Source organism: Rhinichthys klamathensis, unplaced genomic scaffold (genome assembly GCF_029890125.1).
Source record: "Rhinichthys klamathensis goyatoka isolate OS25496 unplaced genomic scaffold, OSU_Roscu_1.1 h1tg000001l_1, whole genome shotgun sequence".
Taxonomy (NCBI): Eukaryota; Metazoa; Chordata; class Actinopteri; order Cypriniformes; family Leuciscidae; genus Rhinichthys; species Rhinichthys klamathensis.
Genome location: NW_026606555.1, coordinates 5391077 through 5415024, shown reverse-complemented (window position 1 = coordinate 5415024; position 23948 = coordinate 5391077). Strand labels below are relative to the sequence as shown.

The 23948-nt window shown below is 38.1% G+C and overlaps 1 protein-coding gene across 2 annotated transcripts in view; it reads right to left on the bottom strand.

Moving 5' to 3' along the window:
* The window catches only part of rps6kc1 (ribosomal protein S6 kinase polypeptide 1), a 38075-nt gene that overhangs the window by 7168 nt on the left and 6959 nt on the right, over positions 1-23948 (bottom strand). Inside the window, exons 6-12 of one of the 2 annotated variants that reach the window (XM_056252024.1) lie at positions 22067-22126; positions 19979-20329; positions 16757-16878; positions 15384-15476; positions 11656-11703; positions 10003-10135; positions 8744-9910 (exon numbers count right to left, since the gene is read on the bottom strand). In XM_056252024.1, coding sequence (XP_056107999.1) covers positions 8744-9910; positions 10003-10135; positions 11656-11703; positions 15384-15476; positions 16757-16878; positions 19979-20329; positions 22067-22126 — 1974 coding nt within the window. The remainder of the gene's footprint in view (positions 1-8743; positions 9911-10002; positions 10136-11655; positions 11704-15383; positions 15477-16756; positions 16879-19978; positions 20330-22066; positions 22127-23948) is intronic. The other variant, XM_056252100.1, reaches the window with a different exon arrangement.

Genomic DNA, 23948 nt, shown 5'->3' with positions numbered 1-23948 from the left:
AGTGACTGATATGACAATGTTATTTTGGCCTGTACCATACACCATGCTTTTCTTAAACTTTCATAGAAGGTAGAGATGGACTTCAGATTAAAACTCCTACAATCTGTCCAGAAGATATTTCTTCTAAAACCCCACCCACCAACCTTACTCAAAAGGCAACAGGCTGGTCCAAACCACGAAATACTGGGACTGTATAAAAACTTTTGGACAAACTGTAGCCTGAACGCTACTTTCCTGCTTACAAGGTCAACAACCCCTTGTCCCCCTTCTTCCTTTGGAAGGTACAGAACACTCCTCGGTAACCAATGTAGTTTATCCCAAAAGAAGTTGATCATCTTGGCCTGTATTTTTCCAAGAACCCCTTCAGGAGGCTCTAAAACTGTTAACCTGTGCCATAATGAGGAGGCTACTAAATTATTAATAATCAATGCTCTCCCCTTAAAGGACATTTTAGGTAAAAGCCATTTCCACCTTTCAAGTTTTCCTCCTACATTCTCAAGAATATTTTCCCAGTTTTTTTGCATTATTATTTCATCACCCAAAAAAATTCCAAGATATTTCAAACCTCTTTGTGACCAAACCAATTCACCTGGTAATACCAGTTCTCCATTCCATTTCCCAACTCTATATGCTGAACTTTTGGTCCAATTAACTTTTGCAGATGAGATTTTTGCATAAATGTTAACAATATCAACCAGCTTATCAACATCATTCTGTCCACTGGTTAAAACTAAAACATCATCTGCATATGCTGATAACTTTATAGGTGGAAATGTACTCTCATATGTAAACCCATCTAATTGAGTCCTAATTTTTTTTAACATGGGTTCTATTGCTATGGTGTAAAGCATACCTGACAAGGCACATCCTTGTCTAATCCCCCTTTGTATTTTAAAAGGGCAACTCAAACCACCATTTATTTTCAATACACTTTCAATATTTTCATAGAGCACTTTAATCAAGGCAGTAAAGGCAGGTGGAAAACCAAAAGTTTCAAACGTGTGACATAAAAACTGATGATCCACCCGATCAAAAGCCTTTTCTTGATCTAGGGAAATTAGGCCACATTTTTTCCCAAACAGTCTAGACACTTCCAAAATATCTCGAATTAAGGATATATTATCCACAACTGATCTATTAGGTACACAATAGGATTGATCTAAATGTATAATCTGTCCAATTACATTCTTCAGTCTGTTTGCCAAAGCTTTTGATAAAATCTTATAATCAGTGCATAATAAAGAAACTGGCCTCCAATTTTTTATTTCTTTGAGATCCCCTTTCTTGGGGAGCAAAGTCAAAACAGCTCTTCTGCAGCTTAGTGGCAGTTGTCCTTTGTCCAAACTATCACTTAAAACCATAAGTAGATCATCTCCCAACAAATGCCAATATGCCTTGTAAAAATCAACAGGCAACCCGTCCAATCCGGGTGCTTTTCCATTCTTCATACTCTGCAAGGCATTAAACAATTCGTCTTTTGTTAAGGGACATATCAGTTCTGCATATGAATCTTCATTTATTTTTGGTAGATTGGACACAAATTCAGCCATTAACTGGCCATCCACCACACTTTTGGAATACAGCTCTTTATAAAACCCGACAGCCCTATTTCGAATATCAGCGGCCTCAGTCAGAGCTTTCCCATCTTCCGCCCGTAAACACTGAATACTTTTTCTTTGGCCATTTTTTCTTTCTAAACTGAAGAAGAACTTAGACGGGGCATCCATTTCAGAAAGACTTTGAAATCTGGATCTAACCAACGCCCCCTGAGACCTTGTACCTAATAGATCTGCTAAGGCTGCTTTTTTTCCTTTAAGGGCCCGCAATTGATTTTGATTTGCAGAGGCTTCATTTAGCGCCTGCAGTTCAACAATATCCATCTCAAGACTTCTCATGGATTGAACTATGTCTCTAGTAACATTGAAAGTGTACTGATTACAAAGTTTCTGTATTTGCACCTTCCCAATCTCCCACCACTGTTGTTGAGATGTAAAAGAAGACTTTTTAGACTTCCACCCCAACCAAAAGAAGGAAAAACACTTACAAAAGTGAGCATCTTCAAGTAAAGCACTATTAAAATGCCAGTAGGCACTCTTATATTTAACAGAATTAATAAAAACACATGCTACTACCATTGAGTGGTCAGAGAAACCAACAGGACAAATATCACAAGATTTAAAACATTGTTTCTGATATTTAAAACAATAAAAAAGATCTAATCTTGCTAAAGAGATGCAGTTTTCTTTCACATGAGCCCATGTATACTGTCTTTCATCGCAATGAAAAGTTCTCCACACATCACAAAGTTGACAAGTTTTGATCACATTTATTAATTTACTTCTTGAAGCCATATGAGGCTCCATATGATTTCTGTCTAAGTCATTACTTGTACAATTAAAATCTCCACCCAGTACTAAAACATTTTCTGTATTACATTGCTTTATGCTATCACATACATTTTCAAAAAACAACATTCTTTCTGTTGATTTTACAGGCGCATAGACATTTATCAATTCCATATTAGCATTTTCAAACTTTGCTATTATCTTAATTAGTCTACCTTTTACTACTTCTGTAACATCATACGATATTGGTAGACAAGTCTTTGAAAACAAAACAGCCACCCCAGCACTCAGAGCAGTCTTATGACTCAGAACAATACTTCCTTCCCACTCTTTCATCCATTCAACTTCATTATCCTCTGTACTGTGAGTTTCTTGCAAAAACATGACATCTATATTTTTTAATTTCATTAACTCATAAATCTGCGCTCTTTTGCTTGCATCCCTCGCCCCATTTACATTCAGGGAAGATATTTTAAAATTACTCATTATGAGGGATGAAAAAAACACAAAGAGCCAGGTCCATATCACGCTATTATTCTTGTGACAAATCATTATTCAATGCTTGAGGACGCACTTTTTGTACAATCTTTTTTAGACGATACAGCTCAGGATTTGACAAACAACCTTCACCTTTCTGTTTCATTAATATTTTTACTGAGTCAATAAATAAGGAAAGATCAGGAAAATAGTCTATGACCTCAACATTCCTCATTCCCTTTGTACGCTGGAGAAAAAGTTTCATTCTTTCCAAACTGTAACCACTATAGTCTTGTCTCACCTCTTCCTCAACTTGAACTTCAGAAAGTTCTTGCTCACTCTCTGAGCCAGACAAATCGTTCAACACCTCCCGAGAACTTTTAGTAATGGTTTCAACTTGTGCCTTTTTCTTTGATGAAATTACAATCTCACCAACATTAGACTTCCTTTTCACTGCTGGCACTTTAAATGCTGCTTCGTCCTCTTTGAGTAAATCACCCACCATCTCATCCAGCTCAACATCCATTATCTCATCATCTTTTCGAATCCGTTTCTCACTACACTTCACTCCACTACTTCCTGGTTCTTCATTGCCCACACTCAAATCCGAAACCTCACCAACTTCACTTTCTTCTTCCACCCTCTGACTCTCATTTAGATTTTGAGATCCACTTTCCTCTTCTGTACCATTTGACGCATTTTTGTCTGGACACGCGCGTACCAAGTGCCCCACCTTCCCGCATCCAAAGCATTTCATACTCTCCGTTGTTGCAAAAATTACATAATCAAAGCTATCAACTTTGAATTTAAAAGCAATATTAAGTTCGTCAATATCACTCCTCAAAATAACATATACTTGTCTGCGGAAAGACACAACGTGTTTCAACAACGGGGATTTACACCCTAATGGAATTTTCTTAATAGCCGAGACCAACTGTCCATATCGTGATAATTCACGTTGCAGCGCTTCATCACTAATAAATGGAGGCACATTGGAAAGCAAAACCTTTCTCGCTGGGTTAACAAGTGGAAAGACCTTAATCAAACTATCATTGAGAACTATCCCGTTTTCAACTGCCGCATTCGCTTTTTCAATTTTGTCTAAAAATACCACCACCGCACCGTTCATTCTCGATGCCGAACGAATGCTGCTGTGACCAACACCCACCACCGCTCCTACCGCTAAAACACATTCTTCGACTGAGCACTCAACTCCAACCGGCACTTTTATTCCATGCTGCCGGGTGAGTTGCCCATAACTCGTCGTCTCCGCATTCGCCATGGCAGCAGCCAGTTTAAAAACTGGCTAATCCAACTCCCCGTTCTCACCACAATGTTCCCAGTGCTTTGTGACCATACACAGTAAAAACCAGTGAAAGAAACAACATATAAGTAAAACAGACCTTTGAAAATGAAGAAAAGACTCCACAGTCACGCTCCGATTCACACTCCGCACTCACTCACTCAACAAACGCCCACGCATGCGCACGAGAGAGAGAGAGAGAGAGAGAGAGAGAGAGAGAGAGAGTCAATCCAACTCTGATCAAATTACACCACAGCCTTAAATAAAGTTATTATGTAATATGCACTAGTCTTTTACTTATAATTCAAGACTTCACAAAAATGGTTTAATGAATACTGAAAAACATTTCGCACACACACATTAGAAATGAAAATGACAAGTACGTGAACTTGAATAGAGAATGTGGCACATGCATTTTAAACTAGATTTTTAAAACATTTCTCCTTTTAAGATAAAGGGGGGACAAACCAATATAATAAAAATACATGTCATGTGTTTGTCAAATAGAGCAGTTTGTCAATTCTTAAACCTGTCCTGGGGACCCATCATCCACTCCACATTTAGGAAGATCTCCCTGAACGGTCACACCCAACTCAAGTCTGGCAATTTCTACTAATGAGCTGATGAGTTGAATCAAGGGTGTTAGATAAATTAGACATCCAGGGATGCACCGATGCGCCAATAATCGGTATCGGCTGATACAAATAATTTTCACCATCAGCTATCGACTGATTTTTTAAAAAACAGCCGATGACCAGGGCTGATTACATCCTGGCGCTCCTCACATTCAATAATCGCAGAGTTTTGTTACTTCTGACATGAAAAAGTCTCAGCTTTAAAATACTGTCCATTTTATCATAACAATAAATGACAATTTGACACTCTCAGATGTGACGTATCGCTGTAGCACCTCAGTTCAAGCGGCAGTGCAGAGCACTTTTTATTTTCTTCCACTTTAATACAAGTTATAGCATTAAAAATCATGCATAAACATCAAATGGTACGTCGAGTGTTTCAAGCGAGGAAAGACGTCAATAAAGCAGCTTGTGAACAATGTCACTTAACATTGCATTTACCTCAGAAAAGTTATCCAATGTTCACATTTAGTTAGCTATTAAAAAAAGCACAAGAGAGGAGCTTACTTACTGTTAATTATATAATGATGCTGTATGCTTGAATAAACCTTCTATGAATATAAGTGTTTATGAAAACTACCTTATGTGCAACTGAGATACACTGATACAATAGTCACACTATTTCCGTTTTTATTTGCGTGTAATTATTATATCTAAAAATAAATAGCAGTTGAATAAATAGCTATTTATTTCAACCTCTAATATTATAGTAATGTACCAAATGAGAGGGTTTCCTGTATAATTTACATCATTAGTATTAGTAGTATTTAAGCTTATTGCCATCACCGGCTATTACATGGCAGATACATATTAAACATTTAACAACATAATATCATAAGAACAACATAATAAAAACAAACTTAGACTATAAATAAATAAATAAATAAATAAGTACATAATTCTATAAAATATTCTTTAAATGTACTTGTAAAAAAAGATCCATAAATAAGTCCTTAAAAGTTAGTCCTGATAAAAAGTGCTATCACATGTTTACAGCATTAGTTGGGAAAGGTCACTCTGGAAAAGAAATTTTGTAATGGAAAATGTGTAGGAACCCTGTCAGACTTAAATTTCCAAACCTCTCTGTAGATTTTCAGACCATATTCAAAGTGCCCCTATTATGCTTTTTCAAATATTCCCTCTCATGCAATGTGTAATGCAGCTATCTGCAAAGTTATGAAGACGAAACAGCACACGATAAATAAAGTTATTGTTTCTCAAAAAAAAAGAATCGACTCTGAACAGCCTAAACGAGTCGTCAGGAACTTGAATCCCACTTCCGTGACGGCTACACGTCACTGGGTAACACATTTGCCTATAATGCCCACCTATGTTCTACGGCGGCGAACAACTTGACCCGCCCTCAAACACTATAGCTGGTTCTTGTTGTGTATGTCGAGAATACGCTGTTTACTGCTCTGCAAAAGCAAATTCTTTGAATAACTAGTTCCAATGTTTCAATGTTTTTAAGGACCGCAATGGAAACAAGCCTTTGGGCTTTTTTGTGTTTTTATCCTTTTGAATACTTCGTGTTGATTGTTGTTGTTGTTCAATAAATTTTTCATTCATTCATTCATTCATTCATCATCGGATACAAGCTCAGATTGATATGGTAAAATCGACAACATCGTTAGTCAAGTCAAGTCAAGTCAAATATATTTATATAGCGCTTTTCACAATACAGATTGTATCAAAGCTGCTTCACAGTATCAATCAAAACAAATGAACAGTGTTTGTTTATTACTGGAAAAGACATCCAAGTTTGGTAGAGCTGATCAGTGGAATGATGGGTCATTTAATTTAAATATATCCCCAACTGAGCAAGCCAAAGGCAACAATGGCAAGGAACCGAAAAACTCCATCAAGTGACCCGATGGTGTCCTAAAACTCCATCAGATGACCCAATGGAGAAAAAAAAACCTTGGGAGAACCCAGGCTCAGTCGGGGCCAGTTCTCCTCTGGCGTTTATGAAGTAGAGGCCGAATTTACAGTAACTGTAAGATTAAAATTTTTATATGAATGCCTGGCTAAATAGATGCGTCTTTAGTCTAGTTTTAAACTGGGAGAACGAGTCTGAGCAACGAACAATATCAGGAAGGCTATTCCAGAGCTTCGGAGCTAAATGTGAAAATGCTCTCCCTCCTTTGGTGGATCTGGATATCCTAGGAATGACCAGAAGCCTCGAATTTAGTGATCTTAAAGAGCGCGATGGATTATAGGGCGATAGAAGATCCGTTAAATAGACTGGAGCTAAACCATTTAAACCGTCAATACGGAATTAATATAAAATACAAGGTTGACTTATAAAGTCAACCTTGTAATTAATACGGAACTTTATAGGTAACCAATGAAGTGATGATAGAATCGGTGTTATATGATCATATTTTCTTGATCTAGTAAAAACTCTTAGCGGCTGCATTTTGGACTAACTGTAGCTTGTTTATTGAAGATGCAGGACAACCAGCTAATAAAGCATTACAGTAATCTAGTCTCGAGGTCATGAATGCATGAACTAACTTTTCTGTTACTGTCTTTACAAGGTGTACAATCGCTATAGGGTCTAATATGGGCGTTCAGCTTCCGACAAGCACTGTAAGTGGTAGACCAATCACAGCAGACTGGTCCGTCTGGCCAATCAGAGCAGAGTAGGCTCGCGACAAGGAGAAATTTAAAGAGACTGAATCATGGGACCTGCGTCTGAGAATCATTGAAAAATGTGGTGAATGAAGGAAATGTGCAATGTATTTATGAGTTGTAACTATGAGAAAATGAAAGTGTTTTTTTGTAGGAGACCTCCAAAGCAAAAATAGTATTTTCAGCCCCCCCCCCCAAATGGTTTTAATCCAGTTATTTATATCTTTTGCTGTAGTGTCAGTAGACATAGGTTATAGTATATAAAACTAGAAATTTTAATGCTTAAAAGCATGCAAAAAAAAATTCGTGTCCATGTGAATAGTTTCTCGAGGGCATGACATTCTTTTTCGTGTGCATGCAATGCAAAAGTCTGTATATACAGTACTGTGCAAAAGTCTTAGGCACGCAAGTATTTTCACCCCAAAAAGTGGTTAAGCCAGTTATTTATATATTTTGCCAGTAGGAAATATCAGCTTACATTTCCTAACATTGATTTTGCCATTAATTGAGTGAGCTTTTTTTATTTTTGCAAAGGTCCTTTTAGAGGCTCTGTAATACGGTGCTAAGAATATCATGAGAAGAAACTCAAAACGCTTATAACCTGCCACAATCATTCAGTTGTGTTTGACAGTCACTAAAGAATCACTAAACAGCTGCCTTGAAAACACACTTCTTGTATGATACATTTGTTTTCATTAAATCCTTTTAAATTCATTAGATTTTCTATTATAGAAAACTAAATAGGGGCAATAGTCTGGAAATGCAAATATTTTTCCATACTCTGCTTTCTTTTTTCCATACTTTTCCAAACTTCGTAGGAACCCTGCTCTGAATAACTGGCTATGGTTATCGGCAGAGAAATGTAGTATTGGTGCACCTCTAATCGTTTTAATAGTACAATGACCTCTTCAGATTTTTTCAATTAATGACTGCCTAATTTACATTAATTTACTTCATTCAGACAATTTTTACCATCAACCGCAGACAGAGGGAGTTCACAGGCATTGAAGGATGAAGTTTAGCACAGATATATTTTCACTCGCCTTCATTTGAACACGGTCTCGAGCGTTTGATAGTTTCACTCTTTTTACATCAATGGATGTGCAATGTATTCTGAAGCAATGTAAACTCTAGTGTGTAGTCACTTGAATCACCGTGCTCAAAATAACTGAGTTTGTAAATATTCAGCCTTTGAGAATAAGCAGATGCCTCTGCCGGTTCCTTCGGTAGTGGGCGGAACTAATGCGCAAATACTATTCTCAAAAGCCGACATAAAATAAACAAAACATTGGGCCTTGAATGGTGTAATGAAGCACATTTCAACAGTACGCAGTGAGTAAGTGATTCACCTGTGTTGTTTAGCAGTATGTTGCTGGGGTTCAGGTCTCGACAGATGACTCCCTCCTGATGCAGCGCATCCAGAGCCACAACCATGTCAGCAGCCCAGCTCCTCACCATCGCCTCTGGGATACGCGTGTCTAATGAAACAGCAGCCAACCTATCCAGCTCTTGAAACAACTTCGACACTTTCTCAACCTCCTGCTCTCCTGAAGTGCCCTCTGACCCCAACCCCACGTCTTCATGTTCGGGAACCGCTGCGTCCAGCATAACCGAGAGCTTGGGGGAAGACAGAGTCAATAAGTCTGCTGTTTTTGATGGTTTGTGTGGAAGTGGAAGTGTAGCCACATCAACAGACGGGTCCAACTCTGCGTTCTCTCCTCTCTGTAGAACATCTGGCCTGCCAAATGTGGGAGAGGTTTTGTCTACAACAGGGAAAGCGATGCCTTTAGGGACAAGCACTTCCTCTAACACATCTCCTGTGCCTCCTTCGAGTGCCGGCAGATTGACCAAAAGATCAGGCGGTTGTCCCTCAACAGCACAGCTGACATTCGCATCCTCCGATACAGCCTCTTTAAAGGAAATTACCGGCACCAACTCATTTGAGCATTGATCACCGTCAGACCTCCAGAGATCCGACTCTTCCTGTGGCTTCCCCAGTGGCTCCTCTATACCAGCATCTGAGGGTAAAGACAGTGGCTTGCAGACGTCCTTACCCTCACTGTAGAAGAGCTCCTTGGGCGGCGATGGGCTCAGATGGTCAGATGTGCATTGATCCATAAAGCCAGCCAGTTGATCCTCCTCAGTGAAGAAGCACAGCTCCTGCATTGAAACCGGAGAGCACAGACTATCGGTGTTTAGCGTTGAACATGCATGTTTCTGTGTGCAGGGGTCTTCCTCTGGCTCCAGCTTCTCCTGCTCGTACTCGTTGCACAGTGTCAGGTAGCTGTTGGTGCACTCCTCCTCAGAGGTGGCTCCCGAGTCTGGCGGCCGGGCTCCTAAAGGACGCTCTCCAAAGCTTAGGACCCGGGAATCCACACTGCTGGAACCGGTGGGCACAGGGTTCAGGGCTGAATGTATAGCTATAGAGTGAGCTTTCTGGATGAAAGGTATGTTGAAGCTTTCGTCGGGACTGCTGCCATGCAGATACTTGCAGATATGAGTCCACAATTTACCACCTGATGAGACAAAGAGGAAGTGCTAGTCAACATCCTGTTTACACACTTAGGCATTTTGTAAAAAGTAAAAACGCAGTGAAAACAACACACACCCTCAGCATACTCCAGTAAAAGAAAGATGGAATCCTCTGAGACGATGTATTTCTCCAGTTGTACCATGTTAGGCAGGGAACGAGGCACAACGGTCTTCTTAACACGCCCACAAGCACTGCTTTTCCTTAAACCCTGAACACACACACACACACAAATCATGTCAGTACAAATCAGGGGTCTCAATCTACAAGACTGCAGTCCAAAAAGAGTTTTAGAAAAACCCTGTTAAAAATGTTAAAATGTAATAATTACCAGAGCTGTCTACAATGGAAGCATCTGTTGAGTTCAGTTGAGATCTATTTTTAATCTGCTAATCCAGCCACTTTATTTTGGCCGTCAAACTGAAAATGTTGCAAATATAATGTGTAAACTGATTGTTATATCTAGATCGTCAAGTCCTCGTATATTCCTATTACATCTGACCATTACATCAAAGAAAGCTTGAGATATGTCTAATGTCTAAACGGGACTGTGAGCTGCTGCATAGCGCCGAATTGCTGATTCTGTGTACCGGTGAGCAATGGCCCACTTTAAGCACTGCATACAGATCAAAAATAAATTTTCCTCAATAGTTAAGGTTATTGACGTTTTAGTCATTTCAGGTCGAGTCCATTAAAATTACGAGCCACTAACTCGAGTGCCCATCTCTGGATGTGAGTATGGTTACATACTCCACACAACTCTCCAACAAAGACTAGAATAAGTCCGTAATATGAACACTTTTTAAAATCGATCTAATTTAGAGGGTAGAAATTTGTTTATTGTACTTCTACAGAATAAAGGGGAGATACAATTTTAATTATGACTGTACTTTATTACACATTTTTAAAGTAACTCTCGTCCATTTACCTATTACAATATTGTCACAATGGGTATCTATAAAGGGAAGATAGGTTGACAGAGCCTTTTCCCTATGTGCCAGTAATAATACTTGAAATTTGGAAGACTCACTTCTCCATCAGTCTTCATAAGCTGTAGGGTTTCGTACTTAATTCTTGGCCTCTACCCTGACCAAAATACATTTCTCTAATGTACGAATGTACTACAGGCAACATCTGTGGGCCCTTGAAGCCACTTAAATTCACTTAATATTCTGTTTATGCTATCACCATAATACCTCCCTTTTATAAATCCAATTTGATCTCGATTTATAATATTGGTAATCACCTCGTTTAATAGTTGAAATAAGATGGTTATTTATATACGAAGATCCCTGTATACACGACATATGGGTCCATGCCTTCCTTGTGCATTACAGTTTTCAAAAAGATACGATTTTCATTAAAATTCAAAATGGCAAAGAAAGGCATTATTACCAACCAATTAATCAAAAGTTATGTCTTTTCGTATATAGTTTAATCACTAGGTGCGGTCACCAAACCTCTCAGGTCCCTATTATTTCTTTCAAATCCATCCATTTGGCCCCCTTTTTATCAAAATTTAATTATTTATCAATTTGTAATACTTCAGTCCTCGATATGGTTTAGATACAGCTTTTCTGGTTTTTACTCTTACTGTAAATAGTTAAATCAAATTCAAACAGTCAATTTAAACAGAAGAGAAGCATTACAGCTTTTAGGGAGTATTATAACTCACTGTAAGTAATTCCAGTAAAATCGTTAGGTGTTATTAACTCTAAATGGACCACTTACTTTCAAAATAAAAGTTTCTTGCGTTCTCTTATCCATCACCAACAGCACCTGCACATAAAACACATATGAATAAAGGCCATGTTTAAACAAAAACACTTTTGAAACAGTGTTATATACTGTAACGTCACCCACATCTTTTTGTCAAGGGAGTTATATTTACAGTAAATCTGGAGTCACTGTAGCCTATAGATAGAAAAGTAAAAACAAACTAATTTAACAAATGAATCCTTTAAACCTTTTTAAAGAGTTTAAAAGAGAGATCGTTGTCATGAAAACATTAACAACAAAGTTAATGTTTAATGTTAATGTTCGTTTCTCTTTGGTGCTTTTTTTTTTTTTTTTTGCAATGGCAACACTGTTTGATACATCTAAAATCCTGTGCTCACTGTGCATAGTTTTTATAGAGACAACACATTGCTTGCAGCTCAGTATTTTCCCACCAAGATTTTGAGGGCTTTTGGAAAAAACATGTTTAATTTATAATGTCACAGAGGTGAGAACGGTGCGAGGAAAGAAAGCTCTCAGATTTCATCAAAAATATCTTAATTTGTGTTCCGAAGATGAACGAAGGTCTTATGGGTTTGGAACGACATGAGGGTGAGTAAATGATGACAATTTTCATTTTTCGCAAACAGTCATTTATGTCTTAAGTGAACATAAACATTTGACAAAGAAAATGCATAACAGTATATTGGATCCGTGCAGCTCTTAAAGCAGACAGAAAAATGGAGCGAAACTGGAAGAAAACTAGAGGTATTTCGCATTTCATGGAAGGAGAGCTCGATTGCATAGAGAGGCCTTAAAAGCTGCTAGATCTGCTTATTTTTCCAACCCCATTAGAAGAAAATAAACACAACCCTAGGTATTTATTTGGAACAGTGGCTAAACTAACGAAAAATAAAGCTTCAAGCCCAGAAGTTTCCAACCAGCACAACAGTAATGACTTTATGACCTTCTTCACTTATAATTTTCTCCCTGATATCTTAGAACTATGCAACAGTCTACTATAACATCACATCAGGGAGTGCATTGTAGTCTCCCCAAGGAAAAATTCGATTCATTCATTGCTATAGAAGAGGAAGAATTTTCTAAACTCGTTAAATCATCTAAATCGACAACATGTATGTTAGACCCTATACCGACTAAGATATTGAAAGAGATGCTTCCAGATGTCATAGATCCTCTTCTTAACATCATTAATTCATCTTTGTCATTAGGATACGTACCAAAAACTTTTAAGCTGGCTATGATTAAACCGCTTGTTAAAAAAACGCAACTTGATCGTTTTATAGGCCGATCTCGAATCTACCTTTTCTGTCAAAGATACTAGAAAAGGCAGTATCTTCACAACTATGTTCATTTTTTAGAAAGAAATGATATCTGCGAGGATTTCCAGTCAGGATTTAGACCGTACCATAGTACTGAGACAGCTCTCAGAGTTACAAATGATTTGCTCTTATCATCCGATCGTGGTTTTATCTCGCTATTGGTGTTACTCGATCTTGTTTTAAATAGTCTCGAAAAATTATGTTGGCATTAGTGGAATTGCATTATTATGGTTTAAATCATACTTATCTGACCGTTATCAGTTTGTAGCAGTAAATGAAGAGATGTCTTATCGATCACAAGTTCCGTATGGCGTACCACAAGGCTCAGTACTAGGACCGTTGCTGTTCACTCTGTACATGCTACCCTTGGGATATATCATTAGGAAGCATGGCATTAGTTTTCACTGTTATACTGATGATACTCAGCTCTATATTTCTTCACGCCCTGACGAAACTTACCAATTCACAAAATTAACGGAATGCATAGCTTATATAAAAAACTGGATGATTAGTAATTTCCTACTACTTAACTCTGAATTAATTATTGGACAAAAAACTTCCTCATGTAATAACCTAGAATACTGTCTATCACTTGATGGCTGCTTTGTCAAGTCTCCGTCGTCGGTTCGGAACCTGTGTGTGCTCTTTGATAGCAATCTTTCATTTGAAAGTCACGTTTCTAGTATCTGTAAAACCGCATTTTTCCATCTTAAAAAAATATCTAAATCACGTCATATGCTCTCATTGACGAATGCGGAACAGTTAGTACATGCGTTCATGACATCAAGGCTAGATTATTGTAATGCTCTACTGGGGGGTTGCCCTGCAAGCTTAATAAACAAACTACAGCTGGTCCAAAACGCAGCAGCTCGAGTTCTTACCAGAACCAGGAAGTATGATCATATTAGCCCAGTTCTGTGAACACTGCATTGGCTCCCTATTAAACATTGTATAAATGTTAAAATATTGCTAATTACTTACAAAGCACTAAATGGTTTAGCTCCCCAGTACTTGAGCGAGCTCTTAACGCATTATAGTCCTTCACGTCTATTGACGATCTCAAAATTCAGGCCAGTTGGTAATATCTAGAATATCAAAATCAACTGCTGGCGGGAGATCCTTTTCCTATTTAGCACCAAAACTTTGAAACAGTCTTCCTACCATTGTCCGGGAAGCAGACACACTCTGTCAGTTCAAAGCTAGACTACAAACACATCTCTTTGACCTTTCATACACATAACACACTATAGACTTCTATAATTCAATGTTAGGCTGCATAGATTAGGTCAGCCGGAACCGGGAACACTTCCCATAAATCCTGATGTACTCGTTACATCATAAGAAGAATGGCATCTACGCTAATATTAGTCTCTCTGTTTATCCCGAGGTTTACCGCAGTCCGCCAGATCCAGGCCGTATCTAGATCTGATGAAGGACCTGCGTCTGGACGCAACGACAACGCAGTCCTGAAGTGTCAATTAGTCCCTCCCTGTGAAGGCCTCCTTCCCTTCACCTCTGTACAGATAATCGTTGTTGGGATAATTCTGGTTCTCGTGGCTACGCCGAAGCTATAAAATTCTGTATTATAAATTTTACGGCCAGACAAGTAGTTTGTTGAGGGTTGTTTTTTTTTTAGGGAAGGACTACATGCCTGCGCACATATATTCACATACACATACAACGCGCATACCTATAAAATGAACTCTTAATACGCATGTGCACGCCATCAGCGTTCTCACATGTTCACGTTTTTAAAGTTTGCGTAGAGAGAACTTAAGAGTTTTGTTAAAACGGTGTCGTGTTAGCGGCCCCTAAGTTAATAACTAATGATAGTGAGAACGACGGAAATGAATCAATTAAAATTAACTTTAGCTGGAAAATAACTTTATTCTAGAGCTGTCATAAAGCCAAAACAATCTCTTTTACTTTAATTTCCTATTATCACAGTAAAGCAGCTTTGGAACAATCTACATTGTTAAAGTCTACATTGTTGACTTGACTTGACTTAGTGACAGCAGATTAATATTCCTGCTGCTGTCTCTATAATAACGTTAATCAAGTTCCTTGTGTAAATGCTCTTTAGCCTTTTGATTTTTGTTCATGGTATTCAGCTGCAATTAAATGTTTTACAATAAGACTTAGAAAATGTGAATTAAATTATATTTTTTTACCTCATTGGTATTGAAATTAGGAATCGATAAAAATCTGAATCGAAAAGCAGAATCTGAATCGTCAAAATTCACAAGATACCAAACACAACAGGCAATTGTATTAAAGTTTGTTTGTTTCTGATTCAACTTCGCCGTGTTAATTGTGACATATACCATTTACTTCTACTGAGATGATTTTGGTCATAACTGCCAATCTTAGAAAAGAGCTTGTGAAGATTGTGATGTGTACCTTATCAATAACGCCCAGCACTCTGTAATGCTTCAGCTCATCAAAGTGAGTCTGCTCAGACCACGAGCCGCCACAGCACTGCGAGCCCAGCGCCTGAAGAGACACCAAACAAAGAGACACATGATGGACATGGAAAGGTTGTAATTCATAAAAAATGTGCACAGAATAATCCAATATGTGAGTGCACAATGTTTTAAATGTTCCTGTGAATGTTATAAAACATTCATATGCAATGTGCATGTAAATATTGTTCACTCACTTTTTTTAACATTTCACAAATTTAAGCCTGTCAGGTTTCAAAATATATTGTTCAAAATGAAGTTTTTCCTGTTTCTGTTCTGTTCCCATTTACTTTCAAAAATGTTCAAATAAATAAAAAAAATTCTCTAGTTTATGCCTTCATTAAAGGGATAGTTCACTCAAGAATTAAAATTAGCCCATGATTTACTCACCCTCAAGCCATCCTAGGTGTATATGACTTTCTTCTTTCAGACGAATACAATCGGGGTTATATAAAAAATGCCCTGGCTCTTCCAAGCTTTATAATGGCAGTGAATGGCCGTTTCTGAAGTCCATAAATATGCATCCGTCCATGATAAAAGTGCTCCACACGGCTCCGGGGGCTTGATAAAGGCCTTCTGAAGAGAAGCCATGCTTACGTGTAAGAAAAATATCCATATTTAAAACTTTATCGACTAAAATAACTAGCTTCCATCAGACGGCCATTCGTATCGATTTATGATGAAAGAGTAACATTTGACCTGACGTACAACGTAATGACGAACGCGGAAGCGCAGAGGATACAGCAAAACAAAACACCATTCACGAATTAGAAGTCTAAAACGAGAACTTTAAAGAGAAATGTCAGAGGAGCTTGAGTTTGTTGCCCAGCCCTGTTTGTTTGAACCAGGAGAGGAGTCAAAGCTTACGCTACTCCTACATCATCAAGTGAGTCTTTTTGGCGCAGGCCGTCTGACGGAAGCTTGTTATTTTAGTTGATAAAGTTTTAAATATGGATATTTTTCTTACACAAACGCATGGCTTCCCTTCAGAAAGCCTTTATTAACCTCCCGGAGCCGTGTGGAGCACTTTTATGATGGACGGATGTGCTTTTTTGGGCTTTAAAATCTCATCCTCCATTCACTGCAATTATAAAGCTTGGATTAGCCAGGACATTTTTTTATATAACTCCGATTGTATTTGTATGAAAGTCGTATACACCTAGGAAGGCTTGAGGGCAAGTAAATCATGGGCTAATTTTCATTTTTGGGTGAACTATTTAATCCTGATTTGTTCCTCACTTTATAGAGGATCAAATATGCATGTGCATTGTATTAACGAGGTCTCAGGTGAAAGGTCAGACACACACTGACCCTGCTTTGAGTGGAGCTCTGGCCCATGCTGTCCTTGAGCTGTGCAGAAATGAGCTCGGCACGCATCAGATATTCTGCCGTCTTTCTCTTCACAGCCTCCCTTCTGCTGGGACTCACCTCTCCTGAAATAAGCAATTAATACACACGCAATAAACAGGGGTGTGAATCTTCAGGCACCTCACAATCCGAATATCTGAATATTCAGTGAGGGATTTTTTTCTCTTTCTCAGCATTAATGCTGTTGCTGTTTGATTATTGATTATGTTATATTGACCACACGCGTTCTTCAAAGTGAACACACACAAAGCACACGTGAGCATTTGAAATTCCAACAAGTGAAAAAGGCATTAACCATGAAACCTTATGAATGTTTATATACTAGTTTGATAGTTTTGTGTGTGTTTGTTTGTTATTGGCAGCAAGCATAAAACAGTAGCCTGGTTAAAACCAGACCATTCTCAGTTGTAACTGAGTTACGGTCTGGCAAAGCGTCATAGACAAATCATTTCCAGAGGGGCGTCACCAACGGACGTCGAGGATAGACCTAAAACCAATCAGAGCGATGAAGGAGATGACGTATGCAGAGCGGCGGAGAAACATCTCCGAGTGTTGTTCTTTGCTCGGTTTTTAACAAAAAGGAAACGTTCAAATCGCTTAAAACAGACGCGATAGCTGATTGGAACGAGTGATGTTCGACGGCGGCATCCATCTTTGTAATGTAGGCTACAAAATCTGCTTCAAAATCCCAGCGCTGTCGTCATCGTGTAAAGCCCGCCCTAACGTTTCTGATTGGTGCCTCGATTTCGACGGATTGGAAATGGGCTTGAATGAGCTCTTTGCCAGACTAACTTTCAGAGCAAATCTAAATTTGCTGGAAGTTGTCTGGGTTTTCCCAGGCTAATAAAACAGGACACTTTCAATTCAATTCAGCAATATTATTGATCTGACTGTACTGACGCAGTTGTATGAGAACTGAGCTGGATGACTATTTTTTTGTAGAACTGCTTTATAGATGAAATAAACTAATTTAATAATTGACAATCTTTACAATGGGACTGAATCATCACTGAACTGACTTTGGCTGAACAACAGCCGAAATGCATATTTTCCTGTTATCACTGCAAAGCTGTTTTGAAACAATCTGTATTGTATAAAGCACTATAAAGGTGACTTGAATTGACTCTAGTGCAAACAAATGTCATGACGAAAAAAATTATTTAGCTCACAATTGATTCTGAAAGCTTTGGATGCATCGGCATTTTTTCCTCCTACCTCTAGTAAACATGTTTGTTTGTTGGTCCGCACCAAAAGTTCATTTGCTTGGGGTGAAAGCTGTTTTTCAAACATGGAAGTGCTAGTGTTGCGGAGCGGGCGTGTTACGGATATGTGGTGTAAATTTTTTAGCAATCAAAAAGCATGTCTAATTAATTGAAATAGTGTATTATGAATCATTAAACTTATACAACATTTAAAAAAAAAAAATGAAACAAATTTTACACTAATTCTGTGTTGTGTTTTTTCTGGTAATAAAATGAAGACATAAAACACAAATTTTATCATTTATCATCAATTTTAATCATATGAAATTAAATAAACTTTTTGTCAAACAACGTGCTGCACAATGAGCTTTACTGTTAAAATTAAAACATGTATTATTCCTTAAATTCAGTTTTGATGATAATTTATTTGGATTAGTGTTAGTATTATTACATTGGGACATATCTAAATTATACTGTACAACGGTAATGTACGGTATTTCTGTCAAGTTAAACCGCACTTTAATTTTGACGGGTTGCCGTGAAGACCTTTTGAGTTTGTGTGTTTATGTCATAATGATAGTTTTTCTCAAATAAAGCGGTTAAATGATCACGAAGGGACTTTCGGAGTGGATCTAGAGCCTGGAGAGGAAGTTTATGCATTTTTGTCTTCATAGGCAAAAAAACAGCGCAAGCGTCACACGTGCTTCAGTGTGTGTGTGTGTGTGTGTGTGTGTGTGTGTGTGTGTGTGTGTGTGTGTGTGTGTGTGTGTGTGTGTGTGGTAAATGAAACTGCGCGTCGGCTGCACCATTCATTCACACAGAACAAGCAGGATTCGTATTTAAATTGTCTTTGTGGTTTAATATCCACACACACTTGTCTACATCGCGATTTGATTTCAAGTGTATACTGAACTGCTTTCTATTTATTCCTCAAAAGATTGACAAATTCCATGAAATTCCGCGTTATACAGTAAATTAATTTTTTATGACTGGATTTCGTCAGCAATTTAGGGGGGGGGCGGGGGGTCGTTTTGGGGGGGCGGGCCGCCCCCCCAAAACAATGGTAGGGGAAACACTGTCTCCCATGTGTATCTGTGTAAGCGATCGGTAAAGACAACATGTTTTTGAAGCGTTGATCATTGTAGCCATTCACTGGCATATATGTATGTTGAGCGCGAAAACACAATGGCCAATCAGACACATGTTGAGCGTGTGAACACAATGGCCAATCAGAAGCATACATGTTGAGAGCGCCAACACAATGGCCAATCAAAAGCATAAATGTTGAGTGTGTGAACACAATGGCCAATAAGAAGAATATATGTTGAGCGTGTGAACACAATGGCCAATCAGAGGCATATGTTGAGCGCGTCAACAATGGCCAATCAGAGACATATGTTGAACGCGTCAACAATGGCCAATAAGAAGAATATGTTGAGCGTGTGAACACAATGGCCAATCAGAGGCATATGTTGAACGCGTCAACAATGGCCAATAAGAAGAATATGTTGAGCGCGTCAACAATGGCCAATCAGAGGCATATGTTGAGCGCGTCAACAATGGCCAATCAGAGGCATATGTTGAGCGTGTCAACAATGGCCAATCAGAGGCATATGTTGAGCGTGTCAACAATGGCCAATCAGAGACATATGTTGAGCGTGTGAACACAATGGCCAATCAGAGGCATATGTTGAACGCGTCAACAATGGCCAATAAGAAGAATATGTTGAGCGCGTCAACAATGGCCAATCAGAGGCATATGTTGAGCGCGTCAACAATGGCCAATCAGAGGCATATGTTGAGCGTGTCAACAATGGCCAATCAGAGACATATGTTGAGCGTGTGAACACAATGGCCAATCAGAGACATAGATCTTAAGTGCGTCAACACAAAGCAAGCACGTGCGACCGATATGAGACAATTGCAGCTGTGCATGTGTAAATACATGCATTTAATGACATACCTTGTACACCCTGCAGCAGAAGATCCACACCTCTACGATAGTAGGAAAACGCCACTGCAAATTCCTGCTCCACTTCTTTCTGGACAGCTAGAGCGATCAGCCCACTGGCCTTTTCCAGGTAGTCCTCCTTCTCTGTGGAGCTCCTGAGACTGGAGGCAAAGCTCAAAGTCCCACTGGTGTGGCTGGACTCTACTCCCACCCGGCTCGGGAACGTCACTGGCTGTGGGATTGGAGAGGAGTTGCTTTGTGTTGCTTTGTGCTTGATGCTGCCTGATGCCATTCCATCGTCCACAGCGGCCAGAAAGTCTCCATCAACCTCCAGAGAATTCAGCTCACTGTGACCGCTGCCACCTGCAATTAAACACACAAATTCAGTATGAACTACATGACTGGATATGGTAAAAAAAAAAATGTTGCAAGCAGCAACAAAAGGCCCAAGCATTAAGGTGCCACCACTACTAATAGCTTTAAGAAAACAATGCACAGTAGGCCCATCCATGTGATCAGCCTCCTTTACCAAATTTACAACATCAATTTGATATAAATCTGACAATGCACAATGAGACTCTTCTTGTGTCCCTTTTGTTGTCATTAATTTGGCTTGCCGAAAACAATAACTGTACTGGTGGTGAGTCTGGTGACTAAAACTAAAACTGTTTAGTCAAAAGGGGGCGCTACAGAGCCCAACTGCACGTCCTTGTTTTAGCTTTTGCTAACAGCCAACAACTCTGATATGTTTGGATGACAAATTTCATGAAATTTTAAAAATGCTAAGAACTTTAAAACAAGAGCATGCAAAGAAAAGCATTTTGAACTTTGATGAGTTACCATGGCAACACTATTTAAGAGATCACAAAGCCCTTTGCAATTTTACATGAGCCATGTCTTGAAATTATTCTAACAGCATTTGAAGCAATTTGGGTAATTTGAAGAGAATCTTTCAAAGCCCGTTGTGTGTGACATGCTTCCTGCTGCCAGTTGTTGGCACTATGACCGCGACTCACAACCGCGTGTCGTCACATCCGGCTCTGATTAGAAGCGTAAATTAATTTCTACCTGCATTATCGTCAATGGACAGATGCCAGTTTTGAGAAGAAAATTAAACTAATGTAGTTGAACTTAACAATAAACATCAATATCGAAAACTGTTTATTTAGACTTACAAGATACCCTACGACGCGATTGTCATGAGATTCAAATCCAACATATGTATCGAACCATAATTTCGGTGTGCCGTTATACCACTAATGTCTGCTGACTGTAAGAATAAGAAGTGTTACAGTTGGTCAGAATCCACTCAATATCACTCAAGACTGTAGTTTAGTCATTGTTCATTGAGTTCAGCACGTTTGCGAATCTCTGCATAATAACCAACAGGAGTACAGAACTCAGTCCAACAGCTTCAGTGATCTTTGCTTACTTTCTGTATATAATCCATTTACAATTAAATAATAGTTTTATTTTTCATGTTGCCAATTTCTTTGTTTTCAAACGTTAAATCATTTTTTCAGCTTTTGATGGAAAACCGCAGGGAGACCTGATCACTTCCCTTTGTTGACAACAACAGATTTTTCAAACGATTCTCATGAAAAATGTTGCGTTCACAAATGCAAATTATAAGTGACTCAAACACAGCACTTGCAGAGTAGCATTTAATGTGAATCGAAACTGAAAACACAGACTGTTACAGTACTCTGAAACAAGATCAAGATATTCATATAATTACATCACAACCGTTGCGATTTGATGATCGCACTAAGCCATCTCACCACCATGCAATATCAAAATCTTAAAGTACTGTTTCAATGGCAATTTTTCCTCGCATTTAGATGTAAACTGATTGATGATAGCAAAGACAATAGCAAAAGATACAACAAATAAATCTGATGTGACAAACTTAGACTAATAGGCTACATTACTTATATTTTAAGCATTAATAATTAGCTAATTCAATTTCTTTATTTATTCTTTTTTTCACATAGTTAAATAAAATAGTTTTTACAGAGAACCATGACATGTTTACTGGCATTGGCACAGACTACTGAAGTTTTGGCTTATTATTTACACATGCAGGATCATCTCACTTACACTCATGTTTAGATGGGTTGGTGACTAGAAAATCATCCACAAAACTGATATGTTTGGGAACTACAGAAAAACAACATCGGAAAAAAAAGAAGAAAAAAAAGAAAAATCAGAGAAAAGCATCAATTCAAATCAATAAATGAAACCATTTTCTGAGACAGTGTAGAGTCATGAAATAGCAAGATAACAAACATATCCAGATACTAAACTGAACAACTAACTGAACGGATACATGGACTGCATTCATGCAATCATCAGTGTTTGAAATTAACACCCGCCAAATGCAAACATTTGCATTTCAGCCATTTTCCATTTCAACCTTTTCACTGGAGTGAGCTTTTTGTTTGAATGGATGTCAATAAAGGAGAGATTTTTTTTTACATTTTATTTGAATGGTATCCGCAAACGATGCTTGACTGTCGTAAAACTGAAAGCCATTCAATGATTCAGAATCAGATTTGCCAATAAATATATGCAGTATTTTTGTTAATCTGGTTTATTTCCGATATTTTTTATTTTGGCTAGTAGAAGTTTTGAACGGCAGGAGACTTCAGTGGTGTAGTCTAGTTTTTTGTAGAGAGTATACTCTGATTTAACCCAACCCCCCACCCCCAATTCTCACCCGTCCCAGAGCAACACCCCATAAGCACCTCCACACTCACTAATGTATACAGTGTGCATCTACATGTATTGGGAGCATTATGAAAGACCACATGTTATCAATATGTCAATTTATTACATTTACAGCTGAGGAGACTGGACTGATTTCTACTGTTTAGTGTTAATCGCCATCTAACTCCGCCAGTTAAGAGCTACATTTAGCCTCAGATGTTATATGAATATTATGGTCCCATGAGCACAAGTTTTATCAGCTGGACATTTTCTAAACATTTTTTAAAACATTGTAAGGATAAATACAAATGTACTTTAAAAATAGTGGTAATCAAATCCATTTATAAAGCTCATTTAAAACTTAAATAAAAGATTTATAATAATTTAATCTTAATGTAATCAAATAAAAATTCTAATTCCTTTTTTGCAAGTTAACTGTTTAAATTTTTAAATTTTAAGTTAATAGATTTTATTATTATTAATATTTTTTTTTTTAAAAGAACATTTTAATGTGCAATTTCTTTCATAATTTCTTCAAGTTAGACCGAGTTTTTATGACTGAGTTGTAATGAAGATATTTGAGTTTTTGTGTGTTTTAATAAACTGTTATTATTATTATTATTATTATTAGGCCTACTTAAAGTATACTTTAATGTGCTATAGTAATATATTTCTGTTACAATTTCTTCAAGTTATAACTAACTTTTATTTTGACGGGTGGTTGTAAACACCTTGGAGTTTCTGTGTGCATGTGATATGACTAACGATAGTTTTATCCACAGTCGTTACAGAGCAGGTTTAATCAAATGCAAAGCTCGTGATGTGACTCTCAGCTCTACGATGAAGTTCACACGTGTTCGTCTCCTCATACAGTGATGAAACGCTGAAAACACCACAAGCGTGCTTCGGTGTGTGTGTGTAATAGACGAAACTGCACCGCTCATTCACAGACGCGCAGAACATGCAGACTTCTGATTTTTTATATAGCAGTCTTTTTAGCTTTAATATTCACAGACACTAAAATTGATTCATTGTAAAGCCCTACTTTTGATTTATTCATTCAAAAATGGCCAAATTTCGTGACGTTCTGCTGTATAGCTACAGTATAAGTTTCATTTGTGACTAGATTCCGTGATTTGGTTGTTACGTATCCTCACGCTTTTTTAAGAGGGTATACGGAAATACTTGACCTTTCCTAGTGGGTACACGGCGTATACCAGCGTATCACGTAGACTACACCACTGGGTAACTTAATTTTGGCTGGTTAGTGAAA